This window comes from Hylobates moloch, unplaced genomic scaffold (assembly GCF_009828535.3).
Source record: "Hylobates moloch isolate HMO894 unplaced genomic scaffold, HMol_V3 SCAFFOLD_10, whole genome shotgun sequence".
Taxonomy (NCBI): Eukaryota; Metazoa; Chordata; class Mammalia; order Primates; family Hylobatidae; genus Hylobates; species Hylobates moloch.
The window spans coordinates 85,563,034-85,583,294 of NW_026652285.1; the positions used below are offsets into that span (position 1 = coordinate 85,563,034).

Genomic DNA, 20,261 nt, shown 5'->3' on the forward strand with positions numbered 1-20,261 from the left:
CTGGTCTCGAACTCCTGACCTCAGGTGATCTGCCTGCCTTGGCTTTCCAAAGAGAGTCAATTTTTATAAATGTTCTTTGTGTACTTGAAAAGGATTCTGTGGCAGTTGGGTACAATGTTCTTTGTGTATGTCAAGTTTGCTCTTTATATTGTTCAAATATTCTGTATCCTTGTTGATTTTTCCTGTTTTCTCTGTCAGTTACTAAGAGAGGTATATTAGAATTCCCACTGTGATTGTAAATTTGTCTATTTCCCATTGCAGTTCTGTCAGTTTTTCCTTTACATATGTTGAAGCTATATTAACAACATACAGATTTAGAATTATTATCTTTCTGGTGAGCTGAAATTTTTATTATGAAGTCTATTATTGTTATGAAGTCTTCTTTATTTCTAGTAGGGATAAAGTCTACTTTTCCTGATATTAACATAGCTACCCATGCTTCTTTCACTTAATATTTGCCTGACATATCTTTTTCCATCCTTTTTCTTTCAACCTTTTTGGATCTACACTGTAGGTGTGCTGTGTCTGTTACAAAGAACAGGCACATGGCTGGGAGTGGTGAGTGGCCCATGCTTATAATCCCAGCACTTTGGGAGGCTGAGGCAGGAGGATTGCTTGAGCCCAGAAGTTCGAGACCAGCCTAGGCAACATAGTGAGAGCTCATCTCTACAAAAAATAAAAAAATTAGCTGGGCATGATGATGTGCACCTGTGGTCCTAGCTACTTGGGAGGCTGAGGCAGGAGGATCACTTGAGCCTAGGAGGTCAAGACTACAGTGAGCTGTGATTATGACACTGTACTCTAGCCTGGGTGTCAGAGTGAGACCCTGACTCAAAACAAACAACAGACAAACAGTACAGGCAAAGAGTTGTTGTTATTATTATTATTTTCTTCTCAGTGCAGACCTAGGATGATATTTTCCTTCAAAAAATCTTTGTTCGTTTGTCAGGTGCTTAGGGTCACTGGGATAGTCTTAATTCAGTGTTAGGACTGAGAATACTTGAAGTCGAGCTGTAGTCCCTGGAGTAGCTGTATCTGATTACAGTTCACACTATTCCTATGGAGCAACCCTTCAGGGTCCCTACGCAAAACGTGGTGCTCAGAAGAACCCTGCTTGTCGGTGGGCCCTGGTCCCTAGTTCCTATTCCTCTAGCCCTGAGAAGCAGGCAGAAACTCACTCAGCCTCTTGATCTCTCAATCAGCCCTCCAGAATTTGAAAACACCCCAGGAGAAAATTAGCCCAGAAAAACACTGGGCTTCCTTCTATAGTCCTCCATCCCCCTAGATCCTGCCTGGTAGCTCCTCTCTCTCTTGTTTATCTAAGAAGATGCTTTAACATATTTTGTTTAGCATTTCCAGTTTTCCTCAGTGGATCTGTCATCCCAGAAATGGAAGTCCCCTACATATGTTTTCTAAGCTTTTCGAATTGGTTTTTGTTTTTTTTTCCTCCCTTTCTGCCTCTCTCCCTCCTTTTCTCCTCCCTCCCTGCCTCTTCCGTCCCTTCCTCCCCTGCTCCCTCTCTCCATCCTTCCTTCCTTTCTCCCTGCCTGCCTACCTGCAGTTGTCCGAGCAGGCATTACTGGGGCTGGAGGGTCCCTTTCCAAGATGGCTCATTCACATGGCTCTCGGCAGGAGGCCTCAGTTCCTTGCTACCTGTAATTAGGAGGCTTCTGTTTCTTATCGCATGGACCTCTTCATAGGATTGCTTGAGCTTCCTTATTATGTGGCAACTGGCTTCTCTCTAGGCAAGTGATACAAAAATGAAAGCAAGAAAGAACTCCCATAAAAAGATGAGTAACCCAGCTCAAAAATGGGTAAAGGATTTGAATAGACATTTTTTTCCAAAGAAAAATGGCTAACAGCACATGAAAAAGTACTCAATGTCATTAGTTATCAGGGAAATGCAAATCAAAACCACAACGAGATACTATCATACTAGAATGACTATAATAAAAAAAAAGACAATAATAGACATTGAAGAAGTTGAGGGGAAATTGGAACCCTTGTACACTGCTGGCTGGAATGTCAAATGGTGCAACCACTGTGGAAAAGTTTGGCAGTTCCCCAGAACAGTTAAATGTAGAGTTACCATTTGACCCAGCAATTCCACTCTTAGGTATAAATCCAAGAGGAATGAAAACACATGCTCACACAAACATATGGACACACATGCATGTTCAAAACGGCATTATTCATAATAGCCAAAAAGTCGAAATAACCTGAAATATCCATCACCAAATGAGTGGATAAACAAAATGTGGTATATCCATACAATGGAATATTATTTGGCCACAAAAGGAATAAAATACTGATACGTGCTACAATATGGGTGAACCTTGAAAACATTATGCTAAGTGAAAGAAGTCAATCACAAAAGACCATGTGTTGTGTGATTCTATTTACATAAGTATCCAGAATAGGCAAGTCCTTAGAGACAGAAAGCAGATTAGTGGTTGACAGGGGCTGAAGGGAGAAGGGAATAGGCTGTGACTGTGAAAGAGTATGGGATTTCTTTTAGGGGAGGATGAAAATGTTCTAAAATTAGATAGAGGTGATTGATTACAGAATCCTGTGAATATACTAAAAGAAAATTACATGCTTTAAATTGGTGAATTGTGGCCGGGCGCGGTGGCTCAATCCCAGCACTTTGGGAGGCCGAGGAGGGCGGATCATCTAAGGTCAGGAGTTCGAGAGCAGCCTGGCCAACATGGTGAAACTCTGTCTGTACTAAAAATACAAAAAATTAGCCAGGTGTGGGTGGTGCATGCCTGTAATCCCAGCTACTCAGGAGGCTGAGACAGGAGAATAACTTGAACCTGGGAGGCAGAGGTTGCAGTGAGCTGAGATCATGTCATTGCACTCCAGTCTGGGTGACAGAGTGAGACTCCATCTCAATAATAAACAAAATCAATGAAACATATGATATGTTAATTATATCCCAATACAGCTGTTAAAAAAAAGAAGGAACTAATAATACCTTTAATATCCTAATGTTGAAAGTCATCCATTGTCATTTCTACCACATTCTGTTTGTTAGAAGCAAGTCACTAAGTCCAGCCCATGTCTGAAGGGAAGAACTAGGCTTCACCTCTTGAAAGGAAGAGTATCAAAGACTTTGTGGACAAATTTTAAACCCATCATAGGTATAGAGAGGCTAACAGTGGGGGCCCTGGACTGCCTAAATGCAAACCCCAGCTCTGCCGCTTACTGGCTGTGTGATTTGGACAACCTGTTTTAGCTATTTATTTTTTTTTTTTGAGTTAGGGTCTCACTCTGTTTCCCTGGCTGGAGTGCAGTGGTGTGATCATGGCTCACTACAGCCTCAACCTCCTGGGCTCCAGTGATCCTCCCACCTCAGCCTCCTGAGTAGCTGGGACTACAGGTGCACACCACCACGTCTGGCTAATTTAAAAAAAACGTTTTTGGAGAGACAGAGTCTTGCTGTGTTGCCCAGGCTGATCTCAAACTCCTGGCCTCAAGTGATCATCCTGCCTCAGCCTCCCAAAGTGTTGGGATTACAGGTGTGAGCCACCATGCCCAGCCAACCTGTTTACCTCTTAATAATCTTCAGTTTCTTTGCCTGTAAATTGGGATAAAAGTAGTAACCATTTCACGGAGTTATCGTGAGGAGTAAAAGAAATAAGCTTATAGTAAAGTGCTGAGTACCTAGTAAACATCTAAGAAATATTGACTTTGTTCTCTCCATGTGTGTGCCTAGCCTGGTAGTTCACTATGGCCCTGAACTCTGGGGTGAGATGTGTGTGAATCCTGTAGGATGTTTGGGTCTGAGCCCCCACAGGACTGCTAGTGGTGTTATGGTCCAGCCAAGATTAGATGCTGACTGCAGTAGATTCAGGAGTTTTATTTTACCAGCTTGCCCAGGATAGACCTAGAATCCCTTGTGAGTGATCCATGGGAATCTAAATTATCAAGAGACCTGAATGCTAATTTATTAGTTTATGTTGAAAAATAGAATTTCTGAGTAGACTAGAAGATTTATGCTGGCCAGAGCAATCTCTTTCTGTAAGGAAAAAGAGCTTCTGAAACTACATTAATATCAGCTTTCATAGGAAGCAGAGAGGCCAGGGGATTGAACTGACCCATCACAATTTTTATCCCAGCGCTGTGTGTCCTATGTCCTCACCTTCGCAAACCAGGGCCACTTTTTTGAATGGAACTCAAGGTTCTCCTTCTTTTAACACAGTAGCCATGGGAAATTCTCCTGGGTTATGTCCGTAGAGCTGTGTGGCTGCCTGTTTCCCAGCGCCACTACAGCCTACCATTTCTCCCTTAGATCAAGCAGGCAGTGAAATTGGTAAACACATGCTTAACCCTTTCTGAGCCTGGATCAGGGCTGGGGTGTGGATGAGGCAGCTGAAGACCACAGAGAGAGGGCGTGCCTGGCAACTGGCTGGGCTCCCTCCCTCCTGCGAGGAAGACTTGAGTACAGACATGTTCTCATAAATGGAGGGGAAATTTGTGGATGTCAGTGGCTGACTAGGCTCCATGTAGACCCAACTGCCTTCGTATGTTTATCTGGATATCATCACCCTTCCTGTAGCTTTTAACATGTGACAGTTCTTAAATGGGCAGCAGCTTCTGGGGTGAATTGGATTTTAGGATGCCTGCTGCTTCATGCTAGCCAGGCAAGTCCATCATAGATGTATTCTCTGCACATCTCACAGTGGCATGGGCTCCCACTGGGACACATTCCGGCTGATCCCTGAGTCTAGCAAAGGTGTGCAGTCCCCATCTACTTCCTTTATTTTCTGAGTATGTCTGTTTCTGACTGTGGCCAGTAGGTTAGAGTTCATCTGTGGTTCTCTACTGAGTATTGTCTGCCAGATTGAATTTCTTTAGCTGGTGTCCACATCCATTTAAAAGTGCCCAGTAAGTCTGAGCCCTTCAAGTCCTGTGCTCAGCAGAATTTGGGTTTGTTGCCTTTTCCAGGCTTTCTGAAGCTCACTCCCATCCAGTATTTTTCCTGCCATATGGGGCCCTGTCTATTCTCCCTTTGGCTCTGGGCCCTGGTACACACTTGCAGCCTCTCTGGGCATCCATCACTACCACCTTTTGCACATAGTGTTGGTGCCCACTGTGGTCTCATGGGAACAGGGGATATGCCCTGTCCAAGGGCCCTGCCCAACCTCGATGAGGATGACTTCAAGCCCTTTAGCCTGAATGCTCCCCGAGTCTAGGGAGGAATGGGGAGTGTTGAAAAAACCAGAGGTGTAGGGGCAGGAATATTATTGAGAAAAGTTTTAGGTTTTTGTTTTTTGAGGCAGGGTCTGGCTCTATCACCCAGGCTGGAGTGCAGTCATGCAATCATAGCTCACTACGGCTTTGACCTCCTGGGCTCAAGCAGTCCTCCTGCCTCAACCTCCCAAGTAGCTGAGACTACAGGCATGCATCACGGTGCCCGGCTATTTTTTTAATTAATTTTTTGTAGAGAAGGGCTCTTGCTATATTGTCCAGATTGGTCTCAAACTCCTGGGCTCAAGCGATCCTCTCACCTCAGCCTCCCAAAGTGCTGGGATTACAGGCATGAGCCACCACGCCCCACAAAGACAAGTTTTCAAAGTAACAAGCAAATTTCAGAACAATACATAGGGCATGTATCTGTGGAGGGAGGTGGTGGTGGGGGGTGTTCTGAAAGGATGCCAAATTAGCTGGTGCCTAGGTGAGCTGAAGACTCCAGGGATTCAGCCTGACTTCGCCGTCAGCTGGAGGTTTCTTTCTCTAGATTGGAGACATTTCTAGGAGGCTGCCCTCTCTTTTTTTTCGTTTTCTTTTTTTTTCCTTTGAGACAGGTCTCACGCTGCTCCCCAAGGTCCAGGCTGGAGTGCAGTGGTGTGATCATGGTTCACTGCAGGCTCAACCTCCTGGATTCAAGTGGTCCTCCCACCTCAGCTTCCCAAGCAGCTGGGACTATAGGATGTGCCACTATGCCCAGCTAACCTGTTGGTTTCTTGAGAAAAGCTGTGGCACCTGGTGCTGTCCCTGATGGTTCTCTCTACCTCTGAATCTGAAGGTTGTGTTGGCAAACGCAGCGGGCACAGTAGAGGAGATGCATGCTAGAGGGCTGTGGGTGTTTCAGAAGACTGTGCACAGGAAAGAGTGCTGGAGTAGGGGTAGAGTTCTAATCTCCAGCCCTGGATTCTCTGGGCCCAGAGAAAATCACCTTCCATCTCAGGCATGACTATTCTGGCTACAAAATGAGGAGACTGGACAAGATGACTTCAGGGGCCTGTGTGTCAGACATTTGGTGGAGTAGCCTGATGTGGGGAAGGAGGGGACAGGCATGGCTGAGGGAGGGATCTTGTGAACTGGGGCAGGTGTGTCCTGGCCTGGGGAGCCTGGAGTCTGGTCTGCTGGGTTTGGTTTCTCTGCTGTAACAGGGTACAAGGCACCCTGGCCTTCCTGAGAAGCCCCTGGCTGGCAGGGCCTGGAACGGGAGCGGTGTGGTGTGGTGCAGACTCGTCTCAATCCTGAGTCAGCCTTTGCCCCTGGCCCTTTGTCAGCCTCCAGCTTCCCACTTGGCCTTGCCTAAGTCCTTGTCCTAACCACTGGGCTGTGAGCCCTGTGAGGGCAGGCACCTGCCCAGCCTCGTGCAGATGCCCAGCAAATATTTGCTAAATGGAATTAGTGATCATTTGTGTCTGGATATTTCTTGACCCTGACTTCTGGGCAAAGGGCCACTGTTAGTTAGGTGGTAGGTGTTGTGGAGCACTGGGATTCCTGTGGCTTTCGCATCCAAGCATGTTTGTGCCAGAGCTGGCTTTGCACAGGTAGTAGTTTCAGAAAAAATGTTTCATGTTAAACATAGGTGTCTTTGAGTTGGTGAAATTCAACCCAAGACTGCTGGCTTCGTTTGCCTGTTTCCAAACCTCTCTCTCTCCCACCCCACACTAGATCGGGCACAGTTTTCATAGGTTTCTCAGCTGTAGGGAGCCACAGTGAAGTAATTGCTCAGACTTTGAGATAATGATACCGTCAGTTCTCCCGGCGCCTTTCATCCAAGGAGTCCTCCTCACCCGCCAGCGTTATCTGATCACAGCTTGGAGAGTGCCATAACCCCTGTTATTAGCTCCACCTCACATCCATGGCCACTGTGGTCCTGAAAGAAGAGGGCAGTTAGGGCTGGAACTGAAACAGGATTCCTGGGCTTCTGAGATCTGGATCCTGGACGGGAGAGCAGCAGATATTTCTGATCGATGAAGGGCTAGACCAGGGTTTGCGGGAGCCTGAATTGCTTGGGACTGAAGCTTGAACACCAGAAGTATGAGGGTCAAGTGATGTCTAGGTCACAGTGATTGGTGGACTTATGCAGAGATAAGAGACATGAAGGGTTCTCCAAACATGTTCTCTAACCAGCACCAAAGCAGAGCCCCAGCTGCCAGCCTAGTTTCATGAGGCATGTCCAGAGGCGGCCAGATGGGATGATGAGGGGATGTCTCACTGTGCTGTGAGGGATTGTGGAAGGACTTTGGAGTTCAGGTCTAGAAGAAAGAGCCCAGAGAATGCAGAACTAGATCCAGGCAATGAAAGTTACTGAGAGGCCACTGTTGGCTTAATATAAGATGCAGCATTGAACAATCAGAGCTCTTTCAAAAGGGAAAGGGCTCCCTCCGCAGGAAGCAAGCTCCCCATCGCTACAGGTGACTGGACAGACGGAGGGCACTGCTAGCCAGGGTCGTCACAGATGGAGACATGCCTGGGCTTTCTGGTAGATGTGCCCTGCCCTGCTCTCTGATGTCTCCAGTGCCTGTCCATGGGGTGGACTGAGTTCAGCAGCTTTCTGAGGTCCCAAGGAAAGTCTACTGGACTGAGAGAAACATTTTCGATGTCACCGACGAAGAGGAGTGTGACCCTCTCTCTCTTCTCTGTCTTGGCTGGAGGCCACTGGGTGTCTGTGAGGATGACCTGAAGTTTTGTCCTGTTTTTTCTTTTTTTAAAAATTTTAAACAAAAATGGGAAAAGCCAGGGGATAAACCTCACCCGGCCACTCACTCTTGCCCTGCCTTCCAGCCCCGTCCTTCTGTTCTCTTTGCATGTCCCCTCCCTCCCTGTTCTCTTCTCTTCCTCCCTGCTCTTTCTCTTCCTCCCCTCCTTTCTCCTGCCTCTTTCTTCCTTTGTTTCCTCTTTCCTTTCTTTTTAATTATAGAAGTGCTATAGTTCATGGATATATTCGAATTATTAAAACAACAATTGTGATAGATTGAAATTCCTCTTGACTACCCTCCTCCAATTCCTAGTCTGTTCTCTAGAAGGGATCACTGTTTTTAATTTGGCATCCTTTCAGAACCCCCTTCCCCCACCAGATACATACCCTATGTATTGTTCTGAAATTTGCTTGTTCCTTTAAAAACTCATCTTTGTGGGGCGTGGTGGCTTACACCTGTAATCCCAGAACTTTGGGAGGCTGAGGTGGGAGGATCACTTGAGCCCAGGAGTTTGAGACCAAGCTGGACAACACACAGCAAGACCCCTTCTCTACAAAAAATTAATTAAAAAATAGCTGGGCACCGTGGCGTGTGCCTGTAGTCTCAGCTGCTTGGGAGGTTGAGGCAGGAGGATTGCTTGAGCCCAGGAGGTTGAAGCTGTAGTGAGCTATGATTGCATGACTGCACTACAGCCTGGATGATAGAGGCAGACCCTATCTCAAAAACAAAACAAAACAAAAACCTAAAACTTTTCTCAATAATATTCCCCTGCCAGGTCGTATGGAGCTCCTCCATTCTCTATAACAGCTCATACTATTCCATGTACAGCTATAGATGGTTTACTTCACTATTTCTATATTGATGAACATTTCAGGTATTTCCAGTTTTTCCTTAAACAATGCTGTAGTGCCAGCCTTTGTGTGCACGTGTGTGTGTTTGTCTACGATAGTGACCTGGAATGAAGACTTTTAGGTGGAAGAATATGCACATTTAAATTTCAGTAGATCTTGGCAGAAATTACCCTCCATTTACACTCCCTCCAACAGAGAATGACAGTACTTGTTTTCCTACACCTTTACCAACATTTGACAATGGCCCAGCAGTGAGAGCTCCCAGCATTCACCTGGCTGCCCGTACAGTAGTGAGCTCCCCATCACCAGAGGGGCACAAGCAAGGCTAGAAAACCACTGCTGGAGGCATTCGAAAGGGACTCCCGACGTGGTGAGGGGGGCTGAACCCTGTGGCTTCTGAGGTCCCTGCCAGCCAGAGACTGTATGAGTCTTTGAATATCTTCACATGAACAAAAGAGCATTCCTGTCACCTTCCCTCCAGTTTTTTCCACCATACCCACCAGAGAGCTGAGGCAAGGTTGTTTCTGTTGCTGTTTCCGTAGGTCAGCTGAGGCTGTCCATTGATGCCCAGGACCGGGTTCTGCTGCTTCACAGTGAGTACGGCTTTGTGCAGGCTCACCAAGGAAGGGGCGGGCCACTCAGCTTCCTCCCTGGGGCTGGGGTCGGGGGATGGTGGCACCATGGGCCAAGGCTTCTTTTCTCATCCTTGTGTAGTGTCCTGCCATGTGTCCATTGATAAAAGCCAGTACTAACCTGGGGCTCTTTCTACAGAGCAGCCCTGGTCCTGCCTTGGATGTGTCTGGAGTCCACATGGTAGACCTTTCTCACTGACAGGCTACAGCTGCCCCTGGGTACCTCAACTTCCTTCTCGGCCCCAGCAGAGCAGGGCTACAGAAGAGTTTTCCTATCTTCCTTCTCTTCTTTATTCCATCCTTTCTTCTTTTCTCTATTTTCCTCATTCATTCATTTATTCATTGGTTGACAGGCAGCATAGTATCATGGTTAAGATCATAGTCTTTGGAGCCAGACCACTATAATTTGAACCCTGGCTCTGATACTTGCTGAGTGGCCTTGAACAAGCTCAGTTTTCTCATCTGTCAAGTAGTGGTGGTAATACTATGTATCTTACAGGTTGCTACAAAGATTAAGTGAGTTACTATTAGTAAAATGCTTAGAACAGTGCCGAACTTGTAGTCAATCCTGTATAAGTTTTTGTTAGATAAAATAGAAAACTGGCCAGGCACGGTGACTCATGCCTGTAAACCCAGCACTTTGGGAGGCCGAGGTGGGCAGATCACGAGGTCAGGAGTTCGAGACCAGCCTGGCCAACATAGTGAAACCCCGTCTTTACTAAAAACACAAAATAATTAGCTGGGCATGGTGGCAGATGCCTGTAATCCCAGCTACTTGGGAGGCTGAGGTAGGAGAATTGCTAGAACCCGGGAGGTGGAGGTTGCAGTGAGCCGAGATCATGCCATTGCACTCCAGCCCAGGTGACAGTACGAGACTCCATCTCAAAAAAAAAAAAAAAAAAAAAGAAAAGAAAAGAAAAGAAAACCATACATTCCAAAAATAGTGATTGAGCATTAGCTCTGTGCTAGAGGCTGGAAACACCAAGGAGAAGCACCCACCCCTGTCTAGATGGTGTTGATGGGATGCCAGGGAAGACTTGGCAGAGGGGGTGATGCCCACATGGTATCCTGAAGGAGGAATGGGCCTGAGCCAGGCAGAGAGGAGCAGGGAGGGTGTGGCTAGCACTTCATGCACAGGGCTAGCAAGTGCAAAGGCCTGGGGGTCAGAGAGAGCAGGATGCATTTGAAGAGCTGTCTAGCATGGCTGGAGCACAGCACAGGAAGAGTTCATACTCCACCTGTTTGTCCATGTGTCCATCCTTCCATCCAGTGCATGAATAGTTACATGAGTTGCTCTCATGGCCCCCACTGCCAGGACTCTTCTGTTTAGCCCAGAAGGCCCTGTCTATCTCTCCAGCCTCCCTGGTTCTTGCCGCTGAAGGTACCCTCCACCTCCAGCTCTATCCAGTTACATGCACTCCCTTGAATGCGTCTTGCTTGCTCCTGCCTCTGTGCCTTTGCACCTGCTATTCACTGTGCCTGGAATAACCTTTTTTTGGAACCCCTTTTGAAAAATAACTCTCCCCCTGCTCTGATTTTGTAAGAAATATGCCTGCCTTCATCATCATTAAGACTCAGGAAGGAAGGCTCATTTTGCCTTATTATTTCCCCCTCCAGGAATCATCCCCCCAACCCACCTGTCTGGGCTGGGTTTATTGCTTTCTCCTTTGTGTCTTTGTCACAGCCCTGACTACACTGTGCCACCTGTGTCTGGCCTCTCTGCCAGACTGAGAAGGCAATGAGGGCAGGGACTGGGTCTGGTTCATTGCCACTGCTGGCTAGAGAGACCCAGGAGGTCACCAGGCCTGGGTCCTGCTCTCAAGAACCACGCCCTCGAGGGAAGGGATGCACACAGGAACAGTAACCAGGATACTGGGCAGAGTAGACTAGTAGGCGCCTGGGTCCTCTGGTCCTGGCCATGGGGGGCCCAACATGAAGTTCCCAAGGAGCAGCAGAGGGGTGTTCTCTGCCTGCCGGGGCCTGACTCCAGCTGTGCAAACAGTTTTTGCAAAATGCTTCTTGGCTTCCACCACTCCATTTGTCCTGCACAGTTTGCTTTGGCTTCACCCCAGTCTCAGGCCCTTCATCCCTTCCCGCCAGTCCCCACTCCTTCCATTGGCTTCCCAGACCTTGCACCTCAGACTACTGGGAGCACTGTCTGAGCTGAACCCTAGGGCTCAATGAAAACCAGATGTAAGGCTTGGTGCGTTGGCTCACGCCTGTAATCCCAGCACTTTGGGAGGCCGAGGCGAGTGGATCACCTGAGGTCGGGAGTTCGAGACCAGCCTGACTAACATGGAGAAACCCTCTCTCTACTAAAAATACAAAATTAGCCGGGTGTGGTGGCGCATGCCTGTAATCCCTGCTACTTGGCAGGCTGAGGCAGCAGAATCACTCGAACCCGGGAGGTGGAGGTTACAGTGAGCCGAGATCATGCCATTGCACTCCAGCCTAGGCAACAAGAGCAAAACTCCATCTCAAAACAAAAAACAAACAAAAAAAACCAGATGTAAAAGAAAATAGAACTGAGGCTCAGGTTCTATCAGGCCTATTGTCTTCTTTCTATAGACCTCAGGCAAATGGTGCTGCCTACTCTCATGACCACACCTGCACCCACCCCACACCTCTCCCCTAGCCTTTATTTAGTATTATTTTTCTTTAGCAAACATTTTTTGAGCAATTACTTATTTGCCAGGCACTCCTCTGAGCACTTCAGACACATTTCCTCATTTAATTGGCACAACAACCATGTGAAGTGCATGTTATTATCACTAAACCATTAAAAATGGCAAATTTTGTCCCATGCAAAGCAACTCACTCTAGCTTATATGGTGAGTAAGCGGTGCAGCTGGAATTCATGCCTGGGTCCGTCCACCCCTGAGGCCCCAGCTTGTGACTCCTGTGCTGTGCTGTCCGCCAGCCACAGCATGGCTCACGGCATACCATGAGTGCCACAGCATGGCTCACGGCACACCATGAGTGCCACAGCATGGCTCATGGCACATGGTGAGTGGCCTCTTCATTCCTAGAAGTCAGTCTTATGTGGTAGAGCACTGGGCCGGGAGTCAAGAGACATGGGTTCCAAATCCAACAGTCATTCCCATTGTTCTGTGATTGTGGGCAAGTTTCTTACTATCTTGGGCCCCCCTCGAAGCCTCATTTTTGCCATTACATGAAGGGTTGGATTCTATAAACTGTAGTTCTCTTCCAGCTGTAAGATTCAGGGAATTGAATGTACCCCGTAATGCATTGGTGAGGGTGCTGCCAGAGCGTGGGAGATGGTGGGAATGGCCTAGACCGGAGTAGGTTCATAGCCAATGGTGGTTATGCAGATTAAGGGCCTAGTAGTAGGGGCCATAGCCCTGCTACTCACAGGTACGCTTTTCTTTTCAGGTCTCTTTATTCGTGTGGGTGGATATGTCTATGTGTGTCTCTCTTTCTCGCTGTGTGTGTGTATGTTTCCATTCATCCATCCCAATGTCTGAATTCTCTTTTAGTTATAGAAGGTAAAGGCCTGATCAGCAAACAGCCTGGTGCCTGTGATCCGTATGTGAAGGTATGTGGTGGGGCTGGAGGTGGGGAGCGGGATATTGAGGGGCCATGTTGCTGGGCTCAGTCCCAAGGTCCCAGCACACCTGTGGGGCTGGTGACCTTTGACGAGGCAGTTGCCATCTCACTCATCTTCTCAATGGGCATTTATTGGGCCCGGTGCTGGGACAGACCCATGCCCTTAGCTCGGCTGGGTCCCTGGGGCTTCCTGCAACAGCCAAAATCTTAAGGGCGATCTTGGTCATCTATATAGGTGGGCACAGTGAGTATGTGGATGGCTGAAATCCACAGGCAATCCTAAGATCTCTTGTGAAAAGCACCGTTTTCACCCATTTTCCCCCCAAACTAGGGGCAGGATGGCCAGAGTTGGGCAGTAGAGTGGAGGGTGTCTCTGAGGGCTGGATGATCCTTCTGGGTTGGGCTTTTGCTGTAAAGACAGGGTCCTTGTAGGGGTGGGGCTCTACTTTCAGTGAGAGCCAAAGGCCAGGAGCTTCCTAAAGTGTGGCAGCTGGGGTTCCAGGTGCTGGCCCTCAGCATTCTTCCTGAAGCCTTCAGGCTGATCAGAGGCCCCTGCTGGCAAGGACTTTATCAGGAGCAGGGCTAGAACAGCCCTGGGTTGAGAACATGGATTTGGGGCCTTAGCAGGAGGCTGACCTGGAGCCTTTGTGAAGGGAGCGCTCAGCAGCTGCTGGGACCTTAGAAGAGAGGAGGCCTTTCACTTCTGGGGAAACCACTCTGCTTGGGGGAAGAGCAGAGATGATAAAGTTGTACCCCAGCTCTAGCTGGGCCGTGGCTGCCTTTTTGGTACCACCCACCATGAGGGCCTGTCCTGGCATCTGCCTCCAATGTCTCTTGCCCTGGGCTCCTTGTTCCCTTGCAGCATCTGACAGGGGACTCTATTCTGTCCTCTGCAGAGGCTGACTTGAAGGACCCTGGGAAGCCTTTAACTTGGAGATGTGCAGAGTCAGCTGCTGGGCTTAGGTGGGCCATGAGATCCGCTAATCATGCTTCGTTTTTTCCAATTCAAGATTTCTTTGATCCCTGAAGATAATAGACTACGCCACCAGAAGACGCAGACCATTCCAGACTGCAGAGACCCGGCTTTCCATGAGCACTTCTTCTTGTAAGAGTCTGATGCAGCTGGGCCCTAGAAAGGAGAGGGAAGGAGTGTTTATCTGGGAGCAGCTCTGTTTGCCAAATCTAGAACTAGATCTATGCAAAAAAAAAAAAAAAAAAAAAAACCAAAACAAAAAAAAAAAACAGTGCCTTCTAAAGGATGTCTTTGTTTTCTCACTCACTTGTGTCCTTGCATCCCTGGCACCGGGCCCAGCAGCGAGGTCCACAGTGATAAGGTATCACTTGGCTAGCTCTCATAACTAAAATGCCCAGCCTGGGGCTGGCAGCCCATAAAAAGTGTAGGCAATTTCCCACTGTGCCTTGGGCCAAGCTTTCTCCTTTAGCCGAAGGAATTTTCCAAGCTGAAGGATGTTTTGCCTCCCTGCCCCCCTTTTTACTTCAACTTTCTAACCTCTCCGAGCCTTGGCTTCCTTATTTGTAAAATGGGGCTAATAATAGTAGCAACCTCAGAGAGCTGTGGGGTATAAATGGGACAGTATAACATAACACAGGGTACCAGCTATTACTGTTATTATTTCTTTCCCCAATCTCTGAACTCTACGGCCAATGGGAAGGTAATGGACATTTTGTATTTTCCTCTTAGTGAAGATTAATAATAATATTTTGTTTTTTTCTTACTACATAAAGTAATTTTGGTTATGATAGGAAAATAGAAAATATAGATGATTAAAAAGAAGAAAATAGAAAACACCTATAGCCCTCCTACTTACAGATATGCCCTACTGTATTTCTTTTCAGACCTTTTAATTTGTGTGGGTGTGTATGTTTGCATGTGGGTGTGTATGTTTGCATGTGTGTGTGTGTATGTCTGTGTGTGTATGTTTACAAAAATGGAATTTTTTTTTTGAGGTGGAGCCTTGCTCTGTCACCCAGGCTGGAGTGCAGTGGCACAATCTCGGCTCACTGTAAGCTCCGCCTCCCAGGTTCACGCCATTCTCCTGCCTCAGCCTCTGGAGTAGCTGGGACTACAGGCGCCCGCTGCCACGCCCGGCTAATTTTTTTGTATTTTTAGTAGAGACGGGGTTTCACCGTGTTAGCTAGGATGGTCTTGATCTCCTGACATCATGATCCGCCCACCTTGGCCTCCCAAAGTGCTGGGATTACAGGCATGAGCAACTGTGCCCGGCCCGAAAATGGAATTGTTTTATAATAGCATGTTGTAACCTCCTTTTTGTCCTTAACAACATAGTATAAACTGTTTTATGCATGGAGGTAGTCATCTCTTACTTTATTTGTAATACAGTTTATTTAACCAGCTGTTGACGTTACTTACACATTTTTGGAATTATGACTGACTCTATGAGTCATCTATGGCCTGGAGCTCAGCCCTTACTAACACTCCGATGGTCTGATTGACTTCGCAGTCCTGTCCAAGAGGAGGATGATCAGAAGCGTCTCTTGGTTACTGTGTGGAACAGGGCCAGCCAGTCCAGGTGAGGAGAGCTGCTGAGCTGGAGGGGGACTCTGCTCTGGGCTAGTGGGTGACAGCCAGGTGGCCAGCATACAGCAGGGGTTAGATTAGTGCTTTCTGGATAAATGAGTGGTAGTGGCAATACTAAATTGCAGAGGCTGCCCCTCCTTGAGTCCCCATCATTCCAGGTGTTACCAAGGACTGTGTTATCAATGAGCATTTGCTGAGCACTCGGTATCAAACAAGGCACTGTGCTGGTCACTGGGGATGCTGACCAGCCTACACACAGATTTTATTCTCAAGGTGTCCACTATTCAGGTGGGGACACCAGGCACTGCATGGAGAGAAATTACAATAACAACATTTACATGCTCAGTTCTATAGGACTCTAAGCACCTTGAAAAACGACTATTTCTTTTTTAGCCATCACGGTACCTAGTGCCTAGCATATAGATGTTTATTAGATATTGGCTGCATGAAGAACAGAATGACATGAGTAATAACAGCCATCAGTATGGGAAGAGGGAGAGTTCACTGTGGTCTGAGATGATCAAGGAAGGCTTCATGGAAAAAGTGGAATTTTGAACTTGGGCACAGATGAAGAATAAGACAACTAAAGAAGAAGGTTGGAAATGGCATTCCAGGCAGGGCACAGCATGAGCAAAGGCAAGGAGGCAGAAATACTCACTGTAAGCTCAGGCTGCCATGATGAGGCCAGGTAAGGGAGTGTAGAAGTTTTGTGTAGGAGAATCCAAACAGGCTGATCTTGCAGGCAGTGCAGGACACAGGAGGGCTGAAGTGGCCATTAGTGACGGCAGTTAGAGCGGAGCAGGGGAGGAGTGCCGGGCAGGTGAGCATGAGAATTGGCTGTTAAGTGACAGCAATGGATTGCCATGGCCCACTGTTAGCAGCAGTGGCTCATTTGGCTGATGCAGCCTAAGGAATCTGGGATACCCCATGGTCAGGATCATTTGTGGAGCAATCACATGACTGAATGGTGACTGTAAAGGGGCTTCCGTGAATGAAAATCAGCTCAAGTCACTAGCTGAGACCTGGAAAACATTTTTGGATTCAATGCTCTTTAGTACCCTAAATGTAATTAGCTAATATGTTTTTTAAAGTTGGGGTGTATTTAACCTACAAAAAGAAGGATTTCTCTTTTAATAAAGTATCCACTTTTCATCACAGGGTAGTATAGTACAATAAACCTCATTCATTCATTCATCCAGCTGCCATTTCCTGGGTATCACTGTGGCAACAACATGCTGGGGATGCATGCATAGGGTCAAAGACTTTCCTATCAGATCACCGATAGAGACTTGGACCTGAGAGTGAGGAGGGGGACGTCATGTTAATAACAAGAGCAATCGCTGACTGATGTTGACCTGGAGCCAGGGGTTAACAGTGCATTATCTCATTTAATTCTTACAACAACTCTAAGAAGAGTGTGGTTTTGTCCTAAGTTTTCAGAAGAGGAAACTAAAGTTTAGAGATGTTAGGAATTTGCCTAAGGTCATACAGCCAGTTAACAATAGAGCCCGGATGGAATCCAGGTGGTTGGACCCCAGGGTCTTTCCTCTCAACACTGTACTGACTCATGGGTGGACAGGTGAAAGGACAGAAGAGCCAGAAAAGTAGAGAGGGCAGGGCAGGGCAAGAGTGGAGTGAGGAGGGATCTGCAAACTCATTGATGTTGCTGGAAGGTTAAGTACAAAGTAGGGACTGGCTAAAGATTAGCTGAAGAGGTTGGTATAAGCCAAGTCAGATGATTCTGTAGATTCTCTTTGGACTATGGGGTTTCTCCTAAGGGCCAGTGGTTCTTGATCCTGGATATACATCAGAATTCCTTGGGATGCTTGTCAGGAACCCAGATTCTTAGGTGCCGCGTCAGATTAATTACATCCAACTCTTCATGGGCAGGGCTGAGAAATCTGCACTTAAACATGTTTGCAGGGTGAACCTCCTGCAGCCACTTTGGTGTTTGGGAATGTCTGGCCATTGGGAGATACTGAAGTGTGTCGAGCCAGGGAATTTTGGATGCACATTCTAGATCTATCGCTTTGGTAGGTCTTTGGAAGGTTGAGGTGAGAGAGAGGCTTTGGGGCTAGGGAGGGGAAAACAGACTCAGGCCATATTTAGGAGATTAAATCAGTAGTGCTTAGTGGTGATTTGGCTGTGAGAGCAGTGTGGGAAGTCAAGGGTAACTCCTGGGTGGCTGATGGTGTCTCCACCTAAGACAGAGTTACTGGAGGTGGAGGTGAGTCAGCTTGGGATACGGTGAGATGCAGGTGCTTGGAGGGGAGCCAGGTCAGAGCTGTGAAGGAGGGCTCGCCTTTGCCTACCTGGAACTTGGAAGACAGAGATATGGGAGCCATGAGCAGGAAGGCAGTGGGTGAAATTCTGAGCAAGTGAGACTGTCAAGGAAGGGCATCGAATGCTAAGGACCAAGTGTCCAATCCCTGTCTTTGAAGGGACAGGCCAATGAAGGGAAGGTCCTGAAAGAGACATCAGAGTGTCAGAGAGGCATATGGACACCCAGCAAGCCCTTTGGGTGGAGGTAGACACCAAACTACTGGAGAAGGAGCCAGTCGTGCCCTTCGTGGCTTTTGGAAAAGAAAATGAGGCCAGGCAAAGTGAGTCAGCGTCATGGGGCAGTGTCTCCACGTGTTGCCTATTTTGGGAAATTGAGATGCCTTATTAAACAAAATACAGCCAAATTCAAGGTCACGGTCCCAGCCCAAAGCTCAAGAGGATCAGGGCCCTCGGAGCAGAGGGCCCTGTGAAGCTGTGAGCAGCACGCAGGCCGGCCTGGCCTCCTTGTGCTCTCCTTTTCCTCTCTCCTTTATCGATCCATTTCAGAGCAAGAAGGCCTCTGACCTGGAGGAGGCAGACAGAGTGATTGCAGGAAACTTCGGCTCTGCTGAATGCTCTCAAATCAAATTGTGCCTCTCTGAAGGACGGACATTCAACTTATCAACATGAAAGACAGTTGTGGAAGGAAGGAAACAAACATTTACGAAATTCTTCTCTGTGCCAAGCACTGTACATACATTATCTCATTTTATCCTCATCATGATCCTGAGAGGTAGGAATTATTATTGCCCCTCTCTTCAGAGAAGAGGAAACTGAGGCTTATGAAAACCAAGGCACTTGCTTGAGGTTATGCAACAGCTCATATTTATCAAGCACTTACTGTGTGTGGACATTAAGCACATGGCACTCGTTATCCAATTTAACCCTCACAACACCATAAGAGGTAGGTATTATTATTATTGCTCTTTTATAGGTGAGGAAACAGGCACAGAGGCATTATGTAACTTGCCTAAGGTAACACAGATAGGGTGCCGTGGAAACAAGATGTAAATGCAGGCAAGCTGACGCCAAGCCCAGGTTCTTGTAGCCACGTTACAGTACACTTGACCATCTCACATGGATGATAAATGACTCCAAAGCATACTCTTTCTGTGTCAGTATTCTTGCTCTTCAGGACTCAGGCTGCTTCTCATTGCATTTATAGTGTACTTTCATTGATTGATTGATTGTTTGATTGAGACAGGATCTCACTCTGTCACCCAGGCTAGAGTGCAGTGGTGTGATTAGAGCTTAACTGCAGCCTTGAACTCCTGGGCTCAAATGATCCTCCAGCCTCAGCCTCCTGAGTAACTGGGACTACAGGTGCATGCCACCACACCCAGCTACTTAATTTTTTTTTTTTTTTTTTTTGTAGAGACGATGCCTTGCTATGTTGTGCAGGCTGGTCTCCAACTCCTGGCTGCAAGTGCTCCTCCTGCCTCAGCCTCCTAAAGTGCTAGGATTACAGACATGAGCTACCGCAGAATTTATAGTGGAGTTTTATATAAATTATTCAGCCAAATGTGTGGTGGTCACATTTTGAAACTGATAGGAGATAACAGGAAAGCATCTATTTCACTAATTCTCATGATCCTTCCAGTGATGGCTGTGAACTTGTATTAGAGAAACAAGATGACCTACAAAGAAGTTCTGGGGAAGGGCCAGATGATTTCAGTTCATCATGGTGATCACAGTGGGAACCGAGGAGAACCAGGCCTCAGCACAGTAGATTTTAGCTTAGCTTTGACTAGCTGTATGACCATGGGTCAATCCCTTCCCTGCACTGAGCCTCATTTTCCTTGTCTGTAAAATGCAGTGATCACTAATGGTTCTTTCAGCTTCGAGGTTCTGTGAGTTTTTTATAGGCACTTTCAAATGCATGCAGAGGTAGAAAGTATCATATAATAAACCCTCATATACTCATAGCTGAGTTTCATCAATTATCAATATATGGCCAATCTTATTTCATTTACACCCCATCCACTTTCCCCTTCTCCAGTGAATTATTTTAAAGCAAATCCCAGACATCTCATCAGTATATATTTCTAAAAGATGGCTTTAAAAAATAATCATGATGACATTATCAGACTTAAAAATTAATAGTAATTCCTCAATATGCCACTGAATATGGAACTCAGCTTTAAAAATTCTGTTTGATAATATGGCAAAAGCCAAATTGAAGCTTCTAGTATCAATCAGAACTTGTGGCCAGGGAACAGACTTGGAGAGAATTATAATGTTATGTACTAAGGTAAAAAATGCGTATATGTATTATATTTATACCTCCAAAGATTATGTTCAATATATAATATATTATTATAAATTATATAATATATAAAATATAATATATTATTATAAATTATATAATATATAAAATATAATATAT

At 46.7% G+C, this 20,261-nt stretch overlaps 1 protein-coding gene across 3 annotated transcripts in view; it reads left to right on the forward strand.

Moving 5' to 3' along the window:
- RGS3 (regulator of G protein signaling 3) overlaps positions 1-20,261 on the forward strand; it is a 162,004-nt gene that overhangs the window by 29,227 nt on the left and 112,516 nt on the right. For all 3 annotated transcript variants that reach the window (XM_058445416.1, XM_032164923.2, XM_032164927.2), the window contains 4 exons: positions 9,337-9,387; positions 12,924-12,982; positions 14,004-14,098; positions 15,477-15,545. In XM_058445416.1, coding sequence (XP_058301399.1) covers positions 9,337-9,387; positions 12,924-12,982; positions 14,004-14,098; positions 15,477-15,545 — 274 coding nt within the window. The remainder of the gene's footprint in view (positions 1-9,336; positions 9,388-12,923; positions 12,983-14,003; positions 14,099-15,476; positions 15,546-20,261) is intronic.